Source organism: Rhineura floridana, chromosome 14 (assembly GCF_030035675.1).
Source record: "Rhineura floridana isolate rRhiFlo1 chromosome 14, rRhiFlo1.hap2, whole genome shotgun sequence".
NCBI lineage: Eukaryota > Metazoa > Chordata > Lepidosauria > Squamata > Rhineuridae > Rhineura > Rhineura floridana.
The window spans coordinates 2,499,752-2,512,601 of NC_084493.1; the positions used below are offsets into that span (position 1 = coordinate 2,499,752).

Consider the following 12,850-nt stretch of genomic DNA (forward strand, 5'->3'; position numbering starts at 1 on the left):
TTTAAACTGCTACAGAAAAAAATCCTTAATAGCCTCATCTCGAGAATATTCCAGGAATAGTGGCTGTCCACATGGACATTGAACGCTGTTGAAATGAACCTTCTGCCTGAAGTCCCCATGTACCTTTCAATGAAGATTCATTTTCTATTAAGTTGTAAAGAATAGGCTATGAAATCATAGCATTTGTATGGCCTCACCGTTTTTTCCTAATATATATATATATATTAATTCATAAACCAATTGGGAAAACCAATTCAACTTGTCAGATTTGCATAAATATTATGCTGCTTTTCAGCATGGCTATTCTCTGCTGCAGTTCCTTATTCAAGTTTGCGTTGAGACAGCAGTAATCAAACTTCAGCTTTTTAATATTTTTCCTTCTAAAGCATCTCAAATATTTGTCTAGCAGCAGTGTTTTCAATCCTATGGAGAGCAGAGGAACAAACAAACCAGCAACAGTGCTTACAAAGAAAGAAATCCTAGACCTATAAAACAATGGCTCTGACATTGACTTAGATTGCATACTCAAGATCACTTAATGTCAGTGAGTTACCCCTTAAGACATTTATTGATTAATTTATTCAAAGCACAGTACCAAAGGAGTTTGTGTAGTACAAAGGTTAAACAGATGAGAAGCATGAATTAATTCTACTAGACTCCAACGCACAATTTTCCAAATGTCACTTGTATGTTTCAAGCCCTGCCAGTATATGCTTTCATAGAATCACAGGTCCAGTTCACTTGATTACTGCAGCATCAAGCGGTGATTTGCATATGTGAATAAATCAACACAGATCAAACACCACAGACAGAACTTTCATATCACTTCTTCCAGCACAAGACGGGCTGGCTGGGGCTGATGGGAGTTGTAGTACAAAACATAACGTGATACATCAGGTTGGGGAAGGCGGATATAACTCATGCAGGAAGACAAATTCAAATATGGCTGCAGTATATGCATGGAAAACAAATTATTTCTCAACCCCAAACATAGCCCTGGATCCAAAGAGCCGTGCGAATTGTTCTGCATGCCCAAGGCATATTGTATTTCTCAAACAGCACTTCCCCAACCCACTTGGCACCGGAGGTCTGTTGTTCAAAGGGGGAAAAACTTTCACTACGTGCATCCAAGTGTAAGGATGCTCCTGAAAATAACTCTTTGGAACCCAACCATGGTGACTAACCAGACTGGAACCATGAGCAAGACTGGATTCTCTCTCCTCTCCCCACAAATGTATATCTAACTATACTGATTTCCATTTCAACTAACATCCTTTGTCCGATTTGGCGATTCCCGATAACCCTGAGGATGTGAAAACTGCAAGATTCCAGGCCCCCATTTTGTTAAGATATCTACATCTTGCCTTTTGTAAGGCGATGTACAAAACCAGTCATACAGCCTATAAAAAAACTATTTAAAATCTGCATTTAACCCCTTTTGAAATGAGCAGTAAAAAAGTAAAAGACACAACATAATTAATAAAAATTAATAAGAAGCAGATCAGATATGTATAGCAGTGGATGGAGAACAAGTTAATACTGCTTTTCATTTAAAATTCAAAAAGCAGTATACAGCATGATGTAAAAATAATAAAACTGACACCTATATAATAATCATAATAAAAACAGTGATTCCAAAGCAAGCAGATTAAGAACAGACTGGCTGTCAATTGCCAGCAAAGGCATGGGAGAGTAAATGAGTTTTCAGGAGGGCTGAAATACCATAAATGGGGATGCCTGCTGTAACTTGAGAGGGGAGATGGTAATCCTAGTCATAACAGAAGTTTGGATGTTTCAGTGAAGTAAGAGTAAGATCCTCCAAATTTTCTTCAAAAGGTCACTTTGGTCTAAATGTGGTGGTGCTAGCACAACCCCCTCCTCATAACAGTGGGCTACCATTATCTCTACACTTTCTCTACCCTACATATTATCTCTACACTTTCTCATGTGCGCATCCCATTTATTTCAGGGCAACATACAATTTTGCCCATTTCTCCCAAACCAAAATGAAAAGGTGCTTAAGTGCAATATGCACTACATTATTACACATTCAGCATGAAAGGTACAGATTGGGCAACAATAACAATGTTACTCAACCCCCTTCCACCAGCTTCAGGGACTCTGTAATTGTTTTTGCCAACCTATAAATTTTTGAGTAACAACAAAATTATTGTGATTTTTCTTACTAAATTATTCATACATTACAAAGCATATATGTAACAAGGCCCATGAATCACAAGGCATATAATGACCATATCTTAATGTCAGTTCTTCAAAGAAGAATTCAAATAGATTTATGTATTTGGGTTAACTAAGGCACATTGTTTTTATAGCGTTCATAATTTTACCTGCCCTCAACCCCAAAAGAGAAACTTCATACTTATTTTTCTTTAAAAGTGCTACATTTTTTAAAATTTAAAATCCAAAGCTTTCAGATTGGGGGTGGTGGTGGAGGCAAACAAGGCTTTTGTGTTAACAAGTTCTTTATACAGTATCATGTTTTGCACTTGGGTTCAATTACTATAATTGAAAAGGAAGTTTTGTAATGAACCAGCCCAGAGCTCATAAACTGTGCTTAAAATGATGCAAGCGTCATTAAAACATGTCTTAGCTAGGTGTATGGTACCTTGCTTTTTTATTAAAAAAAGATTGTGATACTAGCTCTTAACTCTGTATGAGTGTCAATACACATTTGTATTTTAAATAGCAAATACTTCTAATCTGAACTAATCCATGAACTCAAATTAAGTGTTCCCAACCTGTTCAAAATTCCTCAAGAGATGCTACATAGCAGTCTGATATCAGTCTTGCATTGTCATGATTTCATTATTTTATAAAATATAGCACAATATATTCGACATTAAAAAGGTAAAGGTGTCCCCGCACTTGTAGTGCGAGTCGTTTCCGACTTAGGGTGACGTCTTGCAACGTTTACTAGGCAGACCGTATATATGGGGTGGGATTGCCAGTTCCTTCCCCGGCCTTTCTTTACCCCCCAGCATATGCCGGGTACTCATTTTACCAACCACGGATGGATGGAAGGCTGAGTGGACCTCGACCACTATTACCGGAGATTCGACTTCCTCCTTTCGTTGGAATCGAACTCCGGCCATGAGCAGAGCTTCAGCCCCATTACCGCCGCTTACCACTCTGTGTCTAATTCGACATTAGGAAATATTAATGTAAATCATTAAGCTACATGCATCCAAGTAGCATAAACATATGTCTCTGATACATTTTCCTGGCTGGTTTAAACTAAATTTGTTCACTTAAATTTTTGTTTGGTGCTGATGTACTTGCACATTAATTTCATCTGTGAGTAGTTTTACTGTCTTCTTATGGAATGATCAGGGTAGTTATAAAAAAAAGTTTCACCATATCAGGTTTTGCAAGATCAACAAAGCCAAACAATAGGAATTAATGATGAGTGACAATAGGCATGATTTTACTTTCTGTGTACAACAGGATTTGCCAAGATTTTTTTTCAATAAATAAGAGTACCTAAGATGCCATTTTACAAGACTATTCGAGATGAGAAAGTCACTGGATTATATTTTTTTTGATACTGGGTGCTATTTCTTGTACCTTAGGGCTAAACCTTAAATATCTTAACAGCTTCGCTAACCTGATTTTATGAAAAGTACTTTAATCCCGTACTCAGTCAAAAAAAGACTCCCAAAGTGGCTTACAAATGTCAGTAATAAGGTAATGCCATCCCTCAGAATTATAATCGAAAAGACAAGGCATAAAAGGAGAAGAGATTAGGACGGAAGAGAAAAAAAGCAAACCCAGCCACTATATCTTGCTGTGACCAGGTGGAATGGAGTGTTCAAGAAGAGGAGGATCCAAAAATTGCTGGTCTCATATAGCTGAACCCACAGAAAGATCCTAAAGTCCCATTTAGAGTCTGTTTTTTTAAAACAATTGCTAAGACAAATGGGTCTCCCACTTAGTGCTGTATGTATGTTTCCAAGTGCCGAAATGGAACAACTCCTCATGAGTTCTATTGGAGTGCTCATTTTGCTTTTTCATTACTTTTAATTTAAAATGTTCTGGTTAGAGCTAAGTTTAGTTCTGGAATTAAAATAAATTCCCATCAGATCTGAGAAATCGATCTTTATGCAAACACAGATGCTTAAGACCATTACATATTGACATTAGTAGGCATTAATGCAAGCAGGACATTAACACAAATACACAAAACATCTAAGAAATCCCAGCCATTTGGATTAGCAAACAATACTCCACGGAACAGGGCTTCTGTTAATAATGTTTCTTATTGTTGGGAAATCTCTAGTGGACCAAATTTGTCAAACACACAAAAGGTCTAAAAGTGAAATATAGTAATTAAGACTCTCACTTTATTGATTGAGCAGCTTAAGTAATTTTTCATTACGAACATAAGATTTAATACATATAAGTAGTTAAAGATTCTGCCTTGGCACTAGCCATTAGCATGTAATTGAACTAGTAAAAAAGATCAGTTTAACCTATGTTGATTACCACCTTATCTTTGAAAGGCAATTAAGGACCTCAATCATTGCAACAAGATTTGATTGTGTGGCCTTTATTGGACATTGATCTTTCAGCAAGCGCAGTTACATTTTCCATTAATTTACAGTAACGCAGTTTAACTTCGATACCTTAGACCATTGACCCAGGTAAGATGTCAGGCTAAGCACTTGTTTAGGTTAAGATGCTCCCACTAGTCATTACTGTTTAAAAAGGGGCACTGAAAAAATGCAGATACTTATCAACTAAGTTAAGACTAAGGTTTCAGTTATCGGCATTTGTTTCATTGAGCTTAACAACAAAGTTCCTAGCCTTTATAATGTCACCCCCCTCGCTCTTTTAAACATCATCCTTGTATAGAGTGAAAGAGATAATTAAAGCAAGAGGTACAAGGCCACTCCTATTGTGTTTCAAAGGAGAAGAGAGCAGATCACGTTTCCTGAAAGTTGAAGGGTCATGATGTATTCCGGTCAAATATACAACACATATTTCAGAAGTGTGTACAAAAAGCACATCAAGAACAATTTATGGCCAATTGCACAGAATGACCAAGAATCAAAGGTGGATGTTGAGCTCCCCTCAAATCCAAAGACAGTTTACTATGTAACATGGAGAGGCAGAGAGGTTATTTGAGAAACGCAGGCCTGAAGCCACCAGATGGAAACTGCTCTATGCCTACTAAACTAATCCATGTTTATCAGCTAGCCAATGCTTTCACACATCACAAAGTTGACTCAGAGCTACTAATTATTTAGTCACTAGGATAATTTAACCTGATTTTATACTAGATGGAAACAGCCTTAAACTTCAATAGGTTATACCCACATTACTCAGAGTAGACACACTAAGTTAGTCATGTTCATTAATTTCAGTGGGTCTACTCTTGAGTAGGACTGGCACAACCCAATGTTTCTAGGCTCCTATAAAGAACATATTCCCTAGATAAAAGAGCATAAGAAAGGATTATGGACTCTTCTTTGGGCCTAGAACAAACAGGTATCAAAACCCACAGGTCAAGTGCCTCCCACACGGGTCTAACTCAGAGTAGGAACACACTCACTTTTCTGCCGATTGCAGTACATCTCCACCTCTCTCTTCTGAGAATGCTAGTCAAACCCTGCCCCTTTTTGCTGGTGGAAGCCGCTTCAGTGCAGGTTTTTTACAATTCAGCTTCAAAGAGATTTCACAACTGATCAGCAGAGCAACCCGTTCCGCCTCCAGGTACGGCCAATGGAAACATGTTGCTCTGTCAACTAGCGTGTTCACAGCCTCAGAATAAGGTATATTTCTGTGTCCCTATTTACCAGGCTCAAAACTAAGGAGAAGTGTCTCTCTTCATGGGCTGGCCCTTTAAGAGACTCTTAAGCTGTCCACAAATGGGCGCTGCCTATGAGAGGTGGCTGGGAGACAGAGGTTCAAAAAGCTTTACTGTGCTTCCAACCCTTGCTGCAACAGGTTGCCAATACTCACTATGAACTATTAGTGGTGCTGGCTTGCTCCAAGGGCTACTTTGGGAGACCAGAGCACCCTATGTAGCGTGCATATGTGGATCTTCCCCTCAGAATAGTGCTTCTCAACCCTTGTGAAGTAGGACCTATCTGTAATCTTAACAAAACCTTTCAGGACACACTTGTAGAGCTACATCACCTTTTGAGCCCACTCTCTCTACAAGAGAAAACACAAGAATATCACATCAGTAGTTAAGACTGAATAAGTTTATGCTTATGGTGGATGTTCACCCTGTTCTGGATGGGGTTACACTCCCCTTGAAAGAGCAGGTTCGTAGCTTGGGAGTTCTTTTCGACTCTTTCCTGTCTCTTGAGGCTCAGGTAGCCTCAGTGGCACGGAATGCTTTCTACCATCTTCGATTGGTAGCCCAGCTACGTCCCTATCTGGACAGTGACGACCTCGCCTCAGTCGTTCATGCTCTGGTAACTTCTAGATTGGACTACTGCAATGCGCTCTACGTTGGGCTGCCCTTGAAGACAGTTCGGAAACTACAGTTAGTCCAGAATGCAGCGGCCAGATTGTTGACGCGGACCAGAAGGTCCACTCATATAACACCTGTTCTGGCCCGTCTGCACTGGCTTCCTATTTGTTTCCGGGCTAAATTCAAAGTGCTGGTTTTGACCTATAAAGCCTTACACGGCATGGGACCGCAATACCTGGTGGAGCACCTCTCCCAATATGAAACTACCCGTACACTGCGCTTAACATCTAAGGCCCTCCTCCGAGTACCATCCCATCGAGAAGCTCGGAGGGTGGTGACTAGAAATAGGGCCTTTTCGGTTGTGGCCCCCGAACTGTGGAATGGTGTTTCCGATGAGGTGCGCCTGGCGCCGACGCTGCAATCTTTTCGGCGCCAGGTGAAAACCTTTTTATATTCCCAGGCATTTTAATGTGTACTATTAATATTTATTGTTGTATTTTGCTGCTATTTTGATTATTTTTGTTTGATTCCATTGTATTATTGTATTTATATATTCTCTGATTGTTTTATTATTATGTACACCGCCCAGAGAGCCCTTGGGCTTAGGGCGGTATATAAATTAAATTAAATAAATAAATAAATAAATTTTCATTTCTAATTTTATTTATTTATTATTTAATTTGTAGTCTGCCCTTCCAGCAGGAGCCCAGGACGGCAAACAAAGCCCTAAAAACACTTTAAAACATCATAAAACAGATCTTAAAATACATTAAAACATCGTTAAAAACATTTTTTTTAAAACAACTTTAAAAAAGGGTTAAAAACATTATTAAAAACATATTAAGCAATTCTAACACAGACGTAGACTGGGATAGGTCTCAACCTAACGTTGATATACATGTATTTATAGGTAGTGGGTTGCGATCTACAGTCTGAGAAACACTCCTGTAGACTTTTGATGCCTGACCGCTTGCTATAAAGTGACAAAAACAAAACTAAATGCTATGAAAATGCCAAATGTTTGGTGGAGTTTGTCATTGCCACTAAAAGGCATTGAAAAACTGAAGTATGTGCCTCATGTTAATACTGTGCAGATATATCCTTTTATTTATTAAAAATATTTATAATTCAAAGATCTCAACATAAATAAACATAACGCCAGTAAAACAAGAAGAAAATTATCAAAATACACACAAAGTCCAGTATTTAAAATAAATATCAGCTGAGGGCCAAAAGCCTGCATAAAAAAGCCAAGTTTTCAGCTGGCAATGAAGTCACTTCAGGGCAGGTAATTCCAAATCCCATTTTCACCTATCTCCTGACATACAGGTCCAAACTTAAAAAAGGAAGAAGCCTTTAGGTAGTAGGAATTTTGAGAATGTCACCCCAAAGGAAGTCATCCCCTGCAAAATAAACAATCAATCTCTCTCACCTATAGAAGAATAGTGTTACATTTTATGAATAGCGTAAGTTCTCTTTCAGTACTTCAACAGGTCACCCATTAGTCCTAATGAATCCAGCAAGTGATATTATTATATTTGAACTCTGCCCTCAGCTGTCTTCCAAGTTCATCCTTCACCATGATCAACTCAAGAAGTGCAAGAGGTCCATTGATTTTCATGTAATAAAAGAAAATATTACATTTGCTTAATTGTTACATAGTGAGAGTAGAGCAAGAAATCAAGTCTCTGTTTAATACTGCAAGCAGCACTGAATTGTACAGAATCAATAGAGTAGTTTGTCAAAAAGGTTCTCCAAGGAGGGATGCCCATCGCTGCATGGACAAGGAGTCATGTTGCCTCCACTTATCGAAAAACAGGTAAGCAAAGTCAGCAGTCTCCATTATCAGAAATCAAATAAGCTGCAGCTAGCAGAGGGGCCACTCCAAGGAAAAGCTGTATTTATAGTGTGGTAATTAAAAAACATTTTATCAGTCTTGTGTTGAGACAAACCTTTACAGCAGAATATTGACAAAATAAAGAGCAATGAATGAGCAGTATTTGACTCTAAACTTATGAGTTGCATTTATTTAATTTGGCCGATTACTGAGAAAACCCACTTCTCGCCAATCTAGCAAAATGCTAATAGTCACTTTTATTATTAATGAAGCTTAATGTAACACACCAGCTACTCCGCAGTGTAAACTATTTATTTAACCCGTATAAGAAATATTCTTTGGTATGAAATATACTTGGGTAAGTGTTTCTTTGATTACAGATTTATTTACAGCTGCTTTTAAGAGAAGCAAATAGGAACCCATTCACAATTCAAATCTGATGAAAACATTTTTAGAGATACTTGTGCATAAATCTGATTGCATCTTTATGCTTTGAAAATAATTCTACGATATTTCTGTTCCTGCCCTGCTGCAACACTAAGCTCATTGTCAGCAAAGCATTAATACTAGATGCAGATAGTTCAAAGAAAACCAAAGTGCTTATTTAGGGTTATGCATTAGCTCCACATTAAACTCCAACCACAAGCATGATCCAAAGTTTCTTAAAAAAAAGTTCAATAGGAGAGTTAAGCACAAGCTTACACTGAAATCACTGGAGCTGAACAGTGCTCAGTTTGGACTGAATTGTACCCAGCCTGTCTGCCTGTAGCCAGTATTAAGCATCACAACCCAATTAAGCAATAGCAGTGCCATAATGGTATACACAAGACTCTGCAGATGCAAACTGAAAATGACAAAACATTTTTTCCCCAGACTTCTGGATTTTTACCCAAAGGATTTGTTCACCTATATGGGACTGAACTCCCATTTTGCATATCATTTTTGTTTTAAAAAATATCAAAGTCAACTCACTGGGGAGCCAACGTGGTATCCTCCAGATAGTGCTGGACTACAACTCCCATCAACCTTGATCATTGGCCATGCTGGCTTGGGCTGATGGGAGTTGTAGTCCAAGAACATCTGGTGGGCATCAAGCCAGCTGTTCCTGATGTAGCCACATTTGGATTGCATTACTAGTGCTGGGCGACAATCTCTTGAATGGAAATGAACAAAACACATGCATGATCAGTGGACAAGCAAAAAATAATAGCAACAATGTATATTTTCATTACTATATTCATTATTCACAGATAGAAACAGTTTTTGAGAACAAAGGTAGTTTCAAGTAATTCCCATGGTTCTCCCCACACCGGCCCATCCATCATACTCTATTGTACACTTCATGTGTTTGCCAGACTCAAAGAAAACTAAAATGGTACAGAAGGAAAAACGGGCACATTTTGAAGCTTCCACGTATTACATACAAATGGACTGCAATCAGCAATCCACCCATGTCTGCATTTCACTGCAATAAGCCATGGCAGCATCAGTTCTTGAGAGCAGCTGTTTAGTACATGGCACCTTCATCTTCTTTATTCAGGAAGTAAACAGTGACTGGGCCGCAAGGTGTGTGAACAGTCTCTGTGACACTGACAAGGAACCAGGAGCCAATTCCATATAATAAGGTTGGGATACCTATTAAAAAACAGGAGGAGGGGTGTGTCCACAAATCATCAAAGAGTAAAACCTCATATAATTTAGTAAAAACGTAGTATTGCACTACTCCCCACTCCCCCGCCAACAAGTTGCAAGAAGCAAACTGCACGGCTGAAATGAGACATTATTGTACCACACTTTAAAACCAATCTGGTTCCTTGTAAATAAAACATAGTTAAAGCATGTTGAGGGACAACCCATGATTTGCACTTAAAGATCTTCTGATCACTCTCCCGAGATAATTATTTTGCTTATTTGGCAATCCCCCTCGCCTTTCACTGAATGTGCTTTTACCAGATACAGGCAAAAGCCTTAGTGAGTATATTTTGCTCTCTTGAGAAGTTCCCCCCCCTTTTGGTCTTCCTGAGGAATATATTTTGCATTCCTGAAGAACAGGAATAATTAATCCTGTTTTCTGTACATGTTCAATATAAGTATATTCCAGTGTTATCCACTGATGCAGACCACTGATACGCATTGAGAGAAACTCTAGGGCCAAGGTGGCAAATCTCAGGCCTGGGTGCCAAACGTGGCCTCCCAGGCCTCTCTCCATCTCACTTTCCGTCCCTAGGCCACACTTCTCACTGACCATGCTCCATGCCCTCAAGTGCTTTGTCCTAACTGAAATGTGTCCTTGAACTGTTACAATGCCTCTTGCATGCCCGGATGGCATGGGGGTGTGTGTGTAGAAACCCCTGGCTTTTGCATGGCTGGAATATAGTCTACTGTAAAATGTAAATGTACTGCCTTAAGTCAATTTCGACTTATGGCGACCCTATGAATAGGGTTTTCATGATAAGTGGTATTCAGAAAGGGTTTACCATTGCCTCCCTCTGAGGCTGAGAGGCAGTGACTGGCCCAAGGTCACCCAGCGAGCTTCATGGCTGTGTGGGGATTTGAACCCTGATCTCCCAGGTCGTAGTCCAACACTCTAACCACTACACCACATCAAAACAAAATCACATCAGTTGCCCTGACTTCTTTTATCTCCTGGCCCTGCCCACTTTTGTCTCTGGCCTTGCCCACCACTAGCATGCGGCCCTGGAAGGTTGTCTACAGGAGAATATGGCCCTCGGACTGAAAACATTTCCCCACTCCTGCTCTAGGATCTTTTGAAATGTCCTCACTCTGTAGCAGAGAGGCAGACTGGGAAGGCCTGCGGTAGCTTCTCGTGGGTAATGTTTACGTGAATCCATGGTTCAAGAGTACAGAAATGGATGCTTGGAAGAAGAAACCGTAGTTCTGCTCCTTTCTCGGTTTAAGGCCACATTCGCACTGTATATTCATTCTGCTATTATTCCACTTTAAAAGGGCCGTTTGTAAAGGGCGCTGGGTGGTTTAACTGTCAGCCCCTCTTCCCAGCCGACTCTGGGATTTGCACCTCTGTGAGGGCAGTAGGGGTCTCCTCTTGGCAGCACCCTTCAAGCCATGCCTGTTGAAAGTGGAATAACAGCGCAATAAATGTCTGGTGCGGATGTGGCCTGAGCCCTCTTCCCGTGACAGCGGGTGATAAAAGACTTTTCCGGGTATTTTAAAACTGCACCAGCTATTACATCCGAACAGCATCTTGAACCCGGTATTGGTTCAGTATGATGGGCCCAGTTTTAAGGAACTCCCTTCAAGAGGAGGAGAGGCAGGCCCCCTCCCTGTTGAACTTCTGGCGCCTACTGAAGCCATTATTACGACAGGCCCATCCACTGAATCCTGACTTTATAGATTCTGCCCATTTCGCCGCACTGAGGTCTTTTCGGCCCCCAGCAACGGCCGAGCGGATCGAGGCGCACCGCCCCGGGCGGCACTCACCGCAGTTTATCAGCTTGAGGGCGGTGAAGACGCAGTTCTGCAGGGCCAGGTCCCGGCGGGGCGCCCGGGAGCAGTGGTACTTGATGAAGGGGAAGCAGCCGGTGCGCAGCACGTGGTAGTTGGCGCCCTGCACCTCCCAGTTGAAGTGGGAGAGCCCGAACTGGTCGTTGCGCACCGCGCTGTACTTGACGCAGAAGGAGGTCCAGGGCGGCAGGCCCCGCTGCAGCAGGTGCCGGCTCAGCACCTCCGAGGCCTTCGGCTTGGGCCCCCGGCCGCCGCCCTCTGCTCCTCGGGGCCAGAAGGCCGCCAGCCGGAGGAGGGAGCCCTCGCGCAGCTTCCGCGGGAGGAGGAGGAGTGGCCCGGCGGGGAAGTCGCACCAGCCCCCCACCGGCCCCCCCATGGGGCGCCTCCCAGCCCCGCCCCAAAGGCCCTCGGGGGGGTGTCTTGTGCCTCCTGCAAACATAGCCCCCAACACTGGGGGGGGAACAGCCTGTTTCCTCCTTGAGACGCCCCCTCCCTCAAACTACTTGCTGACACCCCTGCAAAGTAGGCTCTGTTGCTGGCCCTGCCCCTTCAATGGCTGACGGAGTTTTCTCCAGTATCTGCCCCCCCTTTTCCTAAAGAAACCACAATTTCTTTCGGGGGGGGACCTTGCTAATTATCGTGATGAAACCTTGCTTATTATCGTACGCCCCTATAACTCCCTTCCTTAATTTGAAGAGACAGAAAACAATGCCGACCCCCCCAACTACTCCCACGCCCCCCCTTTATCCGGGGAACAGCAATCCCTTCTCCTCCTCCTGGGGCTCCCGTACACCCCTCCGCTTACGAGCGCTGTGCGCCTGCGCAGCGGTTTCTTCCTGACCAGTGGTCTGCGCAGGCGCAATAGTCGGCCCTACGGTAGTGCGGTGTCTGACGCTTACTCCACCCCTCTCTCGCGCCCGCGCGCTCGCTCACGTACGCGCGCGCTCGACTCGAACGCGGGGAGCGGGCGAGGTCTGGCGCGCGCATGCCTGAGAAGATCCCCCCCGCTGGGAGGAGGTTGAGCTCGCGCTTGTTGAGCGCGAAATCCTCCCCTCGCGAAAGAAAATGAAATAACAAACGTCCCTCGG

At 42.1% G+C, this 12,850-nt stretch overlaps 1 protein-coding gene across 1 annotated transcript; it reads right to left on the reverse strand.

Moving 5' to 3' along the window:
• Positions 1-8,116: 8,116 nt before the first annotated feature.
• Positions 8,117-12,559, reverse strand: C14H15orf61 (chromosome 14 C15orf61 homolog). Its single transcript, XM_061595913.1, has 2 exons — positions 11,739-12,559; positions 8,117-9,914 (listed from the first exon to the last, which is right to left on the reverse strand). Exons 1-2 carry the CDS (start codon positions 12,199-12,201, stop codon positions 9,787-9,789), a joined length of 591 nt encoding a protein of 196 aa, XP_061451897.1. The 5' UTR covers positions 12,202-12,559; the 3' UTR covers positions 8,117-9,786.
• Between the last annotated feature and the right edge of the window lie 291 nt (positions 12,560-12,850).

Coding starts and splice junctions, on each gene's coding strand:
- C14H15orf61 (XM_061595913.1), bottom strand. CDS start 12,201: ATGTTTGCAGGAGGCACAAGACACCCCCCCGAGGGCCTTTGGGGCGGG. Junction 9,915..11,738: donor CCTCAAGCTGATAAACTGCG/GTGAGTGCCGCC, acceptor GTTTTTTAATAG/GTATCCCAACCTTATTATAT.